Consider the following 14,765-nt stretch of genomic DNA (forward strand, 5'->3'; position numbering starts at 1 on the left):
GGGGGGGGGTGTTAAACAGACATGTCCCTTTAACAAGCGAGACAATACCCAAAGGACAGTTTAGAATATTTAGAAATCCTTTGTTGAAACAGTGTTGCTTGAAAAACTGTCTTAACAATACGATATTATTAATTCAAAATATATGCATTCTTTAAAGAGTACGAAAACACTTCTATTGTCCCAGATAAACGTCCTCTTCCTCTTGTTCATGTTGGCTCTAGTTTTGCTCAGCTGCCTGTGATGCTGAACAACAAACTGACGTCATCAGAAGGCGACTCTTCACACCTCAAAGACACGCTAAAAGAGCCACAACATTCTCGAGCACATAAAAAGAAGACAGTGAACACCAGTGTGATCGTATCAGTGTGTTGACGCCCGTGCACAGCAGCAGCAGCAGCAGCAGCAGCAGCAGCAGCCGCCTGCCGCGCGCATCTGTCCGTGCAGGATCAGACCCGCGGACCCGCGACCATGGCGGACTGCGTCGGCTTTCAGGCGCAGATCGCCTCGATTATAGAGATATTGGCCAATTCGGCTGTGGCGGAGATCTGCAAACTGGTGGACGACGGTTTCGCGGCTCTGCGCTCCCAGATGGAGCAGGAGCGAGACAAGAGCGAGAAGGAGAACGATGCGCTGCGGCAGAAACTGCGAGAAATCGACGTGAAGATGCGGAGCTGCGAGAGGAAGATGAGGAGACGGAGTCAGCGGGAGGAAATGCACGCCGTTCATTTTAGGCCCCCCGAAGGTAAATAGACGAAGAGGCAGGGCTGCAGCTGGCTCGCCGCTGCGCTGCACCATCACCGCTGCATGACGCGTGAGGGAGTCATGGCACAGACACGTCCCCGTGCAGGAGGATGCTGAGGCTGGATGAGCCCATGCATCCAGCCCTTCATCCATATGACACCGGCTGTCAGTCTGTTTCCATACTCAGGGGCGGATTATGGTGGTCGGGGGCCTCTAGGCTACTGTTGGTTTGGGCCCCCCACATTATTAAGCATGCTCTATCAGAAAAAAGGAACGCTAGAACAGAAAAAGAGAAGAAGAGTCGTTTCAGTTTAGGAATTTTCTTTAGTAGATCTGGGTCCCGTTCTTCCATCAGTCATTGTGCTTTTCTTTTTTATGCTCCACATTTCCCTTTTGACAGTTTGCAGCCATCCATCTGTTCAGTCTGACCTAACACCCTTTCAAAATACAATTTCTGGGTCCAAGCGCTCCGTTGATACAAAACAGAAACAAGGCCGGACAAGTGAACAATTACATCCCCTCTTCCGTCAGTTAGACAAGTTTTTCAGCCGTATAACGAGGTAAAATGACAATTATGTTGTTTTTAAACTCAGATCTGTTCAAACAACGGGGAACACGGCACTGCTGCGTTTCAAAATCATATTTTGAAAGGACGTCACGTCAGGACTCAACAGCCGGATACTGTCTAGTAACAGTGAGTGAGGAACCCGGCCACATGATGACAGCTGATTGGTTAAATGTGTCACATATCTATCCAATCAGCAACTTAATTTTTTTTAAATGTTTCTAAGGGCCCTAATAGGAGTATTTTTTTTTCCCCCAGTGAGATACATTTAAAACAATTCAAATAGTTTGGCTCATCCTGGGCCCCTGCACACCTGGGGCCCCTAGGTTGTGCATTGATCCGCCTCTGTCCATACTGCTCGAACTTCTCCGGCCCTGCGGCCATGACAGAGCGCACACACTGCTGTGCTCCAGTGGCTCCTGCACCGTCGACCTCAGCATACAGGCACACATTATATCACATGTCAATGCACCATGTGGCAGGCTGGCTATAATGGCACTTATGCTTCAGTTATATCCTTCCACTCTAGAGTAACATGCCTCAGTTTGTCTTATGGTGATTAGATTGAACGCACTAATGTGGGACTATGTAACATATTTAAGCACAAAACTAAAATAAGGTTGTAAACTAGAGTTTGATAAGGGGACCCTTTTTTAAAGTATAAAATGTAACTTTTCTGCATTAAATTGACAACTAGATCTTTGTCACATGGTTTTCGTTTTGTAATCTTAAAATGCCCCTAATAAGCGTATGGCACACTAAAATGTAAAAGAAACCCACAAGGTGTTCAAACCATAGACTGTATCAAAAATGGACGAAGCCTCTCTGCCCGGGCCCGTTCTCTCAACTTGATCCAATCATATTCGCCTCTGGGAGCCGCCATCTTGTCAGACTTTGACTCCGCCTCATTTCCTCTTACCACTGGGAGCTAGGCTAACAGCACACGCTGCTAGATAAATAGGAGCGGGAGTCAATGTTGAGCTTTTTTTAAGGGACTGGGAGGGAATGGGAGTCATTTTTTAAAATTTCGTAACAGGAACAGGACTTTTCAGACGGTAGAGACTCGCACAGCACTCTGTGTTTCCAGTGGAGATTACACCAGCTCTAGTAGTGAAATGCAGGCAGCATTTATGATCTATGATTTAAACTGATATTCAACACAGTCCCATGCTCATAGACTGTAAAACACCGACCCTCACGGCCACAATCCTCCTGCTGCTCCAGATTAGCATTTAGTGTATGAGTCATAGAGAGCAGGCTATAGTGTAAGTCATGGTGCAAGTGCGGCTATTTAATTAGCATAACAGGGCTAACGTTAACACGTGTGTTCCTAAAACATGTGTTTGTACAGTCGATCAAAGAGAAAAACGTCTTGTAACTTATGGTAACACCACCACACGAATGACCAAATCCAGGTGGAGATGACGGAGTTAGCATGCTAATGATGCTAATCCTGACAACTAGCCTCGGAGGAGAAGTGAGGGCCAGAGGCTAACTGTCACCCAAGAGACCACACCCCTAATTATTCATTAACTTTAACCTCCAAAAAAATAAAACTAGCCTGGTACAAAAATATTCACCCTCCTAAGTGTTGTCATGACCTCAACATACAGACTAGAGTGTTTTTTTTTGTCCCAGGCCATAAACAGGTTTAATGATGCTGTCAATGAGAAACTGCTCTGTTATGAAACCTGCCCCTAGTGGACACTCAGAGAACTGCAGTTTTTGGCACTTCCTGATAGGATCAGCCAGGAAGCTGCTTTGGTGGGGGCTTGGTTGAAACTCATCAATATTTAATTCTCATATTTTCCTGATAAAAGTCTGACCAATCATTTTAACAACTGACAAGATGATTTGCCAAGCTTCCTGCCTGTCATCGTCATCGTCGCAGTGTCCCTTCCAGTTGCTGACCGCTGTCGCTGTTTTTGAGTCGGGCGAGGAGGGAGCCAGAGGTCAGGAAGGGGGAAGAGGGTGGGACTTTGGAGGGAGGCGGAGTTGTTCATGTTCAAATTTTAAAAAGTTCAAAGTGCTGTGCGACATTAACCTGACTCCGCCAGATGGATAGATTCTCATTGTCTCAGCAGATCCATCTGGGAACTCTCCTTTGGAGAACTATTGGGAAGGGGTGAAAATACTTGTCGCTGATTGGATAAACCATCTATCTGTAACTAACATACAGGCCAAATCAACCAATCAGATCAATGAAGTGTATGACGTACTAACAGCGTGGAGGCAGAAAGGAAACAACATGTGGGTAAAGTTTATTTTCAGTTTGTGTAACGTGAATTTACGGATTAAAGGCCCGATTTCAGGTGTCCGGTCCATATTCAACAGAAGGATCCAGAGAAAAAAAAGAGTTAGTGAGCGGCTTGCTCCATAGCTGCTCATCTCATGTTGTTGTTGACAGTCGCTTCTCGTTTCGTCACTTAAATCAGCCTCTAAACCAACACTGATTGGTTCGGTCGCTTGGCAAACTTCTCCAAATTTTCTCGGCCACACATTACCAGACTGATCTGAGAGTAAAATACAATGGAGCTCAGAGATCAGGATGGGCTCACGAGACATACCAAGAAAGGTAAGAATTGATTTCAGTTATGTACTTATCCTAAATGTTTAAAGCAAACTACTTTCCATCAGCAAACTACTTTCCCTCAAACTATGAATTTCATGTGATACATTGATCTGGATCAGTAAATTGATCACCTTACATGCATACACATAGTCTTCTTTACAATGCACCTTTATTTAGAAATTTGCACATTATTTTTATACTCTTTACTTAAATGCACAGGTTTTTTTTTTGTTTCTTTTTGGGAGTTGATCTAAATTGAACCGATCGGGATCATATGGACCGCAGGCCCCTGTATTTAATCCATTTGCAAAGGTATCGTTGCAGACTTTGTGATATGAGCAAATATTGTATCATTAAATGGTAAATGGATTAGCAATTATAAAGTGCCTTTCTAGTCCTCCGACCACTCAAGGTGCTTTTACATTTGCCTACTTGACACATTCAACCATTCACACAGACAGTCATACACTGATTTCAGAGGATGCAATACAAGTTGCCAGCGGCTCAACAGGATCTAATCTCATCATGTAGACACGCTTTGACACAGCAATTGCACAGCCCTCAGCAGCAATCTGAGGTCCTTGCCCAAAGGCACTCAGGCATGCAGATCTTCCGATTAGTGGCTCTGCCTTTGAGCTACATATGCCCCTGTAGTCAGCACTTGCTCAGTGTTCTGTGCTATTTTTTTCAGGAACTGACGACCATCAGCCTGTGGTGCTGCCTCTTGCTGCCGCCTCTGAAGACAAAGCCTTCCATCACATTTCAAAGGTAGAGGTTAATCAGCAGAATGTTTTTAAATAAGGTCTATCGATTGTTGCACAGCTATTACAGGTAGGCCTGTCACGGGGGCGGTGTCGTCATATCACGGTCTGCACAGCAAGTTTTACAAACACACAGACCCCCCCCACACACACACACACACACACACACACACACACACACACACACACACACACACACACACACACACACACACACACACACACACATGCACGGCTGTCCTTCAACTTGTGTCAGAATAACAACAGTGGATCAGTGGGCTCTGAAACACATAAAAGCTTGTCAGTTTTTCAGTTGTGTGATTTTTGCTTCTGCCATGTAGTGGTCATATTACCGTTAAGTCCTGGTGGAGGCTATGGGTTGGGCAAATTGTGGGCCCGTTGTGGGCGGGTGCAGTCAGAATTGTCCCGGTGGATTTTTGTGTCCCACTCTGCCCCTGATCATAGGTGACTTCAATCACTGTTCGAACTATCAAATAAGGGATTCTACCAGTATGTCACCTGCCCCTCCTGTCTAGCAACATACTGCTCGCTCCTACCTACACCTCTGTGGTTAAGAGAACAGAGAAAGTCAACAAAGACATCAAACAGTGGTTACCGGACAGTATTGACAGGCTTCAAAGGTGTTTTGAAGCCACAGATTCAAATACCCTCACATCCTCCTCTACCAACACCAATGAACAAGCTGACACAGTCTCAGCATACATCACTTTCTGTGTAGACAATATTGTCCCCTTCAAGAAAGTCACAATCTTCCCTAACAACAAACCTGCTGTGACTAAAGATCTAAAAAACCTATTGAATAAGAAAACGAGAACATTTTTTACCAGATCTGAGGCCCAGAAGAAGGAGGTAAACAAAAGGTCAAGGGGGCCATAAAAAATGCCAAGCTGAAAAACAAGAACAAAGTGGAGCAGACCTTTGAAAAGGGGAACCTCCATGCGGCTTGGCAGGGCCTCAAGAACATGGCAGTAATGAACTCTGTCTATACCAGCAGCAAGTCCATCCAGGTAGCAAGAAGCAGCTTCACTTCACCCCCGAATGATCTCAACTCCTTCTACACCAGATTGACAACAGCACCCAGCTAGAATCAATCGTCTCCACACTTAGACCTGATGACTCTGGCCTCAACATCAACATATCAGAGATGGTGTGAGCCCTCAAAAGGACTAAAAAGAACAAAGCTCCGTGGCCAGACAACATCTGTGGGCGGACCCTCTGGCACTATGCTGAGCAGCTAGGAGGTGTGTTCCAGCATCTGTTCCAGGGCTCTTTGACCAGCAGCACAGTCCCTGCGATGTGGAAAAACTCAACAGTGATTCCCATCCCAAAGAAGGGCTCCACCAAGGTCCTGAACGACCATAGACCGGTGGCTCTCACCTTTCTGGTAATGAAGGCCATGGAGAGGATCATCAAGGAGCACATCACCAAGGCAACTGGCTCGATGATGGATCCATTGCAGTTTGCTTATCTTGCCTTTCTTAAACACCATCCATAAGCATTTGGAAATCCCCAAGACCATGACAAGACTCCTGTTGGCAGACTCATCAGCATTTGACACCATGCAGCCACGTATTTTGGCTGAGAAGCTCATCACCTGCTTCCACCTCAACCACCACCTCACTCTGTGGATCATAGACTTCCTCACTAACAGATCACAGAGGGTGTTGGTGAACCACACCTTCTCCGACACCCTCTTCAACTCAACTGGCTCTCCACAAGGATGTGTCCTCTCCCCACTTCTCTGCATTCTCTACACTGATGACTGCAGATCCACCCAGCCAAACTGCCACTTTGTAAAATTTGCTGATAACACAGTTCTCCCGTCTCTGCTTCCCAGCTATACACAACATCACAGCTACAAATACCTGAGAACAGCCTTCGACAATGTGCTAAGGTTCTCCTTTACCATGGAGGAAATCCTTAAAAAGTGCAATGAGAGACAGTACCTACTCAGGAAGATGAAGTCATTTTGGATTAACAAAGACATTCTCACCACATTCTTCTAGGCATTCATTGAAAATGTAATAACTTTCTCTTTCACTAGCTGGTTCCACTCCACCACCCTGCCCTTACTGCCCTATGTGACCAACAGACTGTGAAATTATCACACATGATTCTTCAGGACCCCTCTCACATCCTGTTTCCTGGGCTTGAGTGACTCCCCTCAGGACGCAGACTCCGCTGTCCGGGTTGCCGGACACAGAGGAGAAAGGCAAACTTCATCCCCAGGGCTGTCCAGCTTCATAATGCTGATCACTTACTCTTGGAATTACCTTTATACGCACGTTTAACTAAAGCACTAAGGAAGGAACACTTTTGCTGTGTTGCTGTATGTTGAATGTTGATGTGTGTTGTTTGATTGTGCCGGGTGTCTGTGAAATGCTTGTGTTGGTTGATTGTGCAGTATGTGTGGATTTTCAAAGCTTCTGTTGACAAGTGACTGACACCAGACGAGGGTAACTCCTCTTTACGCTGAGGAAGAGAGAGGGCTCAGAGGAAACAGATGCACCACAGTGAAAACTCTTGTCCTCCAGTCTCTTTGATAGAGGGACACCAGGAAAACATAGGAAACATGGAAATGATCATGGCTGGAAAAGTTATCCGGCTCATTAAAAGTTATCATGCCATTAATTAAAGGGTTACATGGCATACAAGGCATCCCTTCATCTTCCTTCTGAGAACATAGAAAGGAAGGCAGTAAGATGACACACACCCACACGGATGACCTGGAAACTTTAACCAGTGGTATCCTGTTCACACAAACCTCTGAAGACCCCATGTTTACAAAAGTGACATCGTATCAAACACACAAACTGAAAAGTTCTCACATTGCTTTCTTTCGCTTCCTTCACTGCCTGTAGTGGATGATTTCTAACTTGACGCCGTCTAGTTGCCTACATGAAACATGGTCACTGGTCTGAGTTCAAGGTTTGCCAGAACTTTATGATGACTGGATGACTTCTGACAAATGCAGAAATGTCATGTCCCAGCTGCTTTTCATTGTGTCACAGCAGGAGGAAACCAAGGTGCTGGCGCTCGTGAAGCAGGAGAAGGTGGAGAAAGATGATTGCAACCTGGACCTCAAGGTGGAGGTCAACATCAGGGCAGAGTGTGGCCTGTCTACTGGTGAGTGTGCCTCTGTACTTGCTAAAACCATTGATTGTTGTTATGGTTTCAATGTCTACTCAGGTTTTAATCCAAAAAAAGCAGGATATGAAGATAAACTAGAAGATCTGTCAGTATTTCTAAATGAATACACCTCGCCACAGCATACATCTTTGTGATAGCATTTTTAAACTCAAGAACAGCAGAAACCTCAGACAGGTCGGACAGTCATCTTTAACCATATATCTTTAAAGTCCCCCTCCAGTCAAATCTTTTTTTTCTCTTCTTGTTCCTCCTGTTGTATGTTTTAGCTCCACTGTGTAGAAGGATGTCTGTGCAGAGTTAACAAGAGAAGGCTGTTTTCACATTTACCCGCTGAAAGTGGAAGTTTCTCTGTGCTCATTGAAGATCTGATTTTGAGCATGATTTGTGACATCACAACTAGTTTGGAAGTCAATTCTGGTCCAATATTCAATATATATACAAGTGTGATGTGGAAACCTGAAGCTGTCAGTGCACATACACTGAGAATGGGCTCTAAAGTAAAGGCGGGCATTTCTTTTGTCTAGCAGGAAAATGTTAGAAATGAACACAAATTCATAGATTCCGGAATTTTTAATGAGGTAGAAGGAGTAGATGCCTTTTAAGGATTTTAATGTGGAAATTGTACTTGCATCTTATTGTTCCAAACAGACTATTTGGATATGTTGGAATACATATCTGGAGAAGATCTTTAAACTTCACAGTTACAGCTTAAAATGATAACAGAAAAAAAAATAAGTTTGCTGATTTCAAATATCTCCACAATGCATAATCAACCGCCAGTTGTCATCCAAGAACAACTTCACACCGGCAAATAAACCTCCAGCTCAGAGTGGACAGTCAGAACAGAGAGAAAACACACTGCCGTCATAGCTGTCAGCCACTGACAGTTAAAAGCTAACAAGATTAAAAAACAACAGGAACTAATAGAAGGTGCTAACCACACTTACAATTCTGATAGGTCTGTTAGTGAAAACAGACTCCTCATCTGAGTCTGGGTCTGACTGATGCCGGATTCAGGACACTCAACTATAGTTGCAGATTGACTGTGGATGGCGGGCAGCCCGGGCTCTGTGTTTGTCTGGCTCCACGAGATGTCTGTCTGCGCAGGGGGCTCCACTGCCCTGCCGCCTGCTGTCTGAAACAGAGTCAAACATGTAGGTCTATGGCTGAAGCACTCTGATGTTTAGCCATCAGAGGTCAACCTTGGGGAGAAGCTACAATGTAGTAACCGAAGATTAGGAAAAGCATGCAAAACAAAATATTAATTATAGCAGAGTAGTTTTTAAATACTTTAAAATATGTCTGAATCGGGACTTTAAAGATGCCCTATTATGCTAGTTTTCAGGGTCATATTTGTATTATTCGGGTCAATTCCAATAAGTTTACATGCTTTGATATTTAAATAACACATTATATTGCTCATATTGTCCATTACTTCAGCCCCTCTGTGTGGTCGGCTGGTCTGCTCTGCTGTGATTGGTCAACTGTTTATGATGCATGCTGGGAAATGTTACGCCCCTTACCATATACGGAATCAGTTACCTCAGCAGCTGACAACACCGTTTTTATGGAAGCTAGCCACGTTAGCTGCGTAACATGCTAACATTAGCTTTAACAGGTTAACTCCCAAAATAAAGTGTCCGTACTCACAGATTAAAGTTTGAGCCTGTGTGTAGCAGCATGACCAACAGGGAAGCCAGGATTCTTCTACAGAGAGAAATTTACGGAAATTCGAAGAAATCTCTAATAGCGACCGACACCCTAGCGTTCAGAGCTGAGCACAACTGACCCAGATGAAGGGCAAGGCTCATGTCTATACGCAAGTACTCAGAAAAGACGGAGAAGCATAATAGGTCCTCTTAAAGGTATACTTTGACTTTCTGGCCCATGTCCCATCCACTAACATAGAGGGGGTGGGGTTTATGACATACTGTATATTGCAGTCAGCCACCAGGGGGAGATCCAGATGTTTGGGCTTTGCTTTCAGGGAGCTGTGAAGCTGTCTTTCTTTATACTAGGTTAACTCCACTCACCCTATTCCCCTGTGCCTGTCTGCCTCTTCAGCCATGGAGCCCAGTGAGGAACCCCCTCCCAGTGATATTGTTCTTGACACCAGTGATACCAACATCACCTTCTCCACCACCCAGACCTCCTCTTCCCCAACTGATACCACAATGGACTTGACCTGCAGGCCTCGAGCTAAACGTAAAGCTACCATACCTCCTTGCAACATTTTGACAGTCAGCAGTGGGGGGGTCGTGGTCCCTGAGGCCACTTGCAGGGACATCGGAGGGAGCCTAACAGATGGTGCTCTGAAGCCAGAGGTCCAGACAGATGATGCTACAGAAGATGAACTGCCTCGCTCTCAGCTGTCAGCCCCTGTAGCCTCAGATGAGCCCAGCCCCGACCGCCTCAATAGTCTGGGCCTGGACCTGGCCTGGATGCAGGAGAGGGTCAGCCATCTCGGTGCAGCGTATGCAGTAGCACAGCTGGGTCTGGGAAACACAGAAACTGGCCACCCCTCTGCCACCTTCCCCTCGCAGGGAGGAGGAGACAGTCTAGATGGCCCTCCAACCATGCTCTTCACAGGTGGCGCTCATGAAATGGCTGCATTCGCTGCCTCCTTCGACATGGCTGCAGCCGCTGCTGTCGTGGCTGCATCGCCCCCGCCGCCCCCTCCTCCTACAGCTTCGTCTACCACTACAACCAGCCAGAGACGGCCTTACAGGAGCGGCGCCGGTGCTGCTCAAGAGCCTATGGTGTGCGCTGTGTGTGGGCGTGTCTTTCCCAACGCAGCCGCCCTGGAGCTGCACCAACGGGTGCACACGGGGGAGAGGCCCTACACCTGCCCTCACTGTGGGAAGGGCTTTGCCCAGCCCAACAACTTGCGCGTCCATCTCCTCATCCACACTGGGGAGAGGCGTTATCGTTGTACGCTGTGTGGGAAAAGCTTCATCTCGTCCAGCCACCTGAAGAGGCACCGCACAGTCCACACGCAGGAGAAGCCCTACAGCTGCTCACGATGCGGACAGTCCTTCAGCCAAATGTGTAGCGTTCGCAGGCACCGGCAGCAGTCCCAGTGTGGCCTGTAGACTGACCGCTGGAGGGTGTTGATAGCATCTGGAACGTCTCCTTGTGCACTTTGGGCTCCGGAGGGTGAATGATTGAAATCCTTTACATGGGATTTTAGCATCTTATGTGAACACGAACAAAGAAGCCAGGCTGTATCCTGTGATATCATGGCACGTACAGTTAATACTTGTCCTAGATCATAGCAGTAATATGTGAATTCTGTTCTTAGGCGATCACAGAGTGGACTGTAAAAGAGTGCCTGAGACATTGTTGATAACACTTCATCCATCAATTTGCGATTAAATCGCCGTTTGAGTTCACAGAGCTAAGACATGGACTCCAGGAGAAGAGGGTTGTGCTTCTCTTGGTAGACAGCAGTCATCATTGTACCTGCACTGTCCATGGACCGCCTTGTGAAACAGGACAAACAGAATGATATTTTAAGCTCTGTAGTATTTATGTAATGAGGTAACTTAAAAAAAATGTATTTAAAATGCATTTAAAATTCATCAGACGTTAACTACAACAAACATTTATTCTCGCCGTTTCCTACTGTGATTTCTAAAGCCACTTTCAGTTGTTTGTTTTTTTTAGGAGTGCTGCAACAACAACATTTTATTTCACGCACAGGTACACACAAGTATTTATGTTTTCCGACTGGAAGCAGGAGGAACGTGCTAGCTTAGTTAGCCAGCCTCAGTCAAAACGTAACCAGGCAGCTACACTTTCCAACAACTCCAAAGATGTCTTGGCGGCATGCTGTGTTGTAATATTCAATCATCATATGTAGTGATGAAAAGTATAAAATGTGATTTTAAGAGCAGATAGCTGTTACGGAGCTAAACAATGACGGCCCATAGTATCTATTAGTTTTAGTTTAAAAAACTGTAGTTTCCTCAGAGAAGCTATTTGTAGTACTGCACATCCACACAGAGACACATCATACAAGAAAAAACTATTTCGAAGAAACGACAACACCAGCTGTCTTCATATGGGGACGCCTTTTTTAAGAAGTGGCTTTACTGTCATTGAATCCCAGCATGACATGTGTTGGTGAATTTCTAACCAATAAGACAACACAAAAACAAGGCAGCGCTGGAGTTGTTGGGAGTTGTTTATTAAATTCATGACGGCGCTAGCTAACAAGCTAACTGTGTCCGCCTGCCTCTAATCTATGTGCTAATCTAGGCTAACCCCACCCTGGACCCATCTGTACTGTGTGTTCAGCAATGACCATATCTTCTTCTTTTCTGACTGTGGGTTAGAAAAGTACAAATTATCCGACTTTTCCCTTTAAAGCATATTATATAGTACCATAACTATTCATTAAAGGTGCAATGTGTAAGATATGGACAGATTTTTTATTTTTTATTTAAAGATGTACTCTGTAAGATTTCCATCTGTTTAATTGTCTTTTAAGTAAATATCTATCACAGAGTGAGTTAAACCAACGGTGATTGATCATGTGACCCACTAATGAAAGCACTTGTTGCCTTTTTTGCTGAGTATTCCAATCTGAGTGTCTGTGGAGAAATTCCCTCTCAAGACCTAAATAATCCGCCATGTTGGTGACTCTGCGGACAGCGGTTGGCATGCGGCCCAGATCGTCACTAACGGTTATGCTGCCTTCACTTGTAATCGGGAATCTCAACTTCTGAGTCAGGCTTGTAAGGACAGAAGTGTAATAGGAACATGTGTGTGTGTGTGTGTGTATGGATTTAAGAGGGTAGACTACAGTATATCGGACTGACTGGAGGTAGAGAGGTGAATTTGTTTCAATAAAGTTTACAAAAGAGCAAAAAAAATAAAAAATTGTCAACACTCATAGTGACCATTATCGTGTCAAGATGGAGGCTCTGAAAGAACAGGCTTCCACTTATATCTTACTGCCACAGAGGCCACGAGAAACAAGGTATCTCAAATCTTATGGAGTACAACTTTAAAATATAACAAACTGAACCAACGTTATCAACAGAGTGTGAGGAAGTAACGGTCAGTGTTTCCCAAACATAGACCAGCGCCACACAATCAACACAGAGTGCCACAAATTAACTGCGGGTTTTTTTTGCTATTTTTTAACGCGCTTTTGAAATATTGTTCCGTTTATTCATCTTCGCAGAGCACTCCTTCTCCCTGTCACTCTGTCAGCACCAACCAGAAGTTAAAGCCAAACGGTGCACACACTTGTGTGTGTGTGTGTGTGTGTGTGTGTGTGTGTGTGTGTGTGTGTGTGTGTGTGTGTGTGTGTGTGTGTGTGTGTGTGTGTGTGTGTGTGTGTGTGTGTGTGTGTGTGTGTGTGTGTGTGTGTGTGTGTGTGTGTGTGTGTGTGTGTGTGTGTGTGTGTGTGTGTGTGTGTGTGTGTGTGTGTGTGTGTGTGTGTGTGTGTGTGTGTGTGTGTGTGTGTGTGTGTGTGTGTGTGTGTGTGTGTGTGTGTGTGTGTGTGTGTGTGTGTGTGTGTGTGTGTGTGTGTGTGTGTGTGTGTGTGTGTGTGTGTGTGTGTGTGTGGAGAGACAAGGGATGAACTCAGAGCAGACAGCTGGAGCTGCTGATGGTCGGAGCAGAGAAGAAATGAGCAGTTAAGTATTCGTAAATGGTTCATATTTCCTGACGCTGGTCCGTTTCTGTAAACAGCGCCTCTGCTAACAGAACTGTATTCAGCATGTGTACGGGAGAACACAGGCAAAGCCTAAGTGTCTTTGTTTTATAATTCAATTATTGCTTTTGTTATTTAAAAATACATACGTTCACTTTAACTTTTAGAAAGAAAAGGAGTTGTGCACTGTTTTGCAGTTTATACCTCAGAGATAATCATTCTTAAATCTGAAAAAAAAGAAGAGAATAGCCGATATATTTTGTAGTCTCGGTATTTTGATTGAATCCAATTGTAAGTTGAGTCAGTGTATCCTTCCACCCGTACTGATCAGTCTCCTTAAACTGTGTTTAATAACTGCCGTCTGGTCCAGCTGCAGTATTGTTATCGGTGTTACTGTTACTGTTGTCAGGCACCTGGCCTTGTTAAAGATTGTCCAAACAAACACGATAAAAAAGTAAAGAAAAGCTCTGTCATTTCCGTCATGGTGCCAAAAAGATATTTCAGTCAAATAAAAGGTATTTATGCAGATCAAAGGGACTGGGTGGCTCTAATGTGTCCCACATAAATATATACAAGTATAGCCTAATAGATGTCTTAATCACATAAATGTCAGCCCCATCACACTGTAAAGTTTAAATGGGATCCTGACTATTCAGTTCCAAGAGACATTAAAGTTTTAAAAAACCTCTACCTCTACCCCTTGTACCTCGAGAGGCAGTAGTGACTCTCTGTAGCGTCCAGTCTGCCAGCATGAGAGGATGATGAAGTAGAGCAGCCGCCTCACAGAAGCAGCTACACTGTTAGCAGTGACAGTTTGCAGCTTTACACCTAAAACCAAAACTAAAACCATCTACAACTGAATTGAGATTCTGCATTTAAGAAACTGTTCCCTGGAGCTTCATCCCGGCAAAGTAACATTTTGAAGACATTGCAGGTTTATTGTGTGTCTGACTGCACACAGCCTGGAACAGTGTCAGTAAATCATGACATTTTTTGCACAAGGAGAAATGCTGTCCCCTTTCTGTTGGAGAACTACACATTGCACCTTTTGAATCCGCAGCCAAAACATGGAGGCAGTGCTGGTGCACAATTTGTTTGTCATGATGTATTTATGACACATAGTCCACTCTGTCACCCATATTGCTACAGTATCCATGAGTAGCCTTCTCGAGGCAGCCTGCTGCTGAATCCTAAATGTTGGCACTTATTGGATAATTTGAGCATTACAGGCCTGCACCCTTTCATGTATGGTGGTGTTCAGTGTCTTCCCTCCTCATTTCTTAAGACTAG

General features: G+C 44.8%; 1 protein-coding gene across 1 annotated transcript; it reads left to right on the forward strand.

Moving 5' to 3' along the window:
- Nucleotides 1–468: 468 nt before the first annotated feature.
- Nucleotides 469–10,936, forward strand: LOC310959198 (uncharacterized protein; the record flags this gene model as incomplete). The annotated part of the gene is made up of 4 exons (XM_083930459.1): nucleotides 469–742; nucleotides 4,570–4,646; nucleotides 7,672–7,786; nucleotides 9,875–10,936. 4 exons carry the CDS (start codon nucleotides 469–471, stop codon nucleotides 10,900–10,902), a joined length of 1,494 nt encoding a protein of 497 aa, XP_083786585.1. The 3' UTR covers nucleotides 10,903–10,936.
- Nucleotides 10,937–14,765: the final 3,829 nt, after the last annotated feature.

This window comes from Echiichthys vipera (assembly GCF_963691815.1).
Source record: "Echiichthys vipera genome assembly, chromosome: 2".
NCBI lineage: Eukaryota > Metazoa > Chordata > Actinopteri > Perciformes > Trachinidae > Echiichthys > Echiichthys vipera.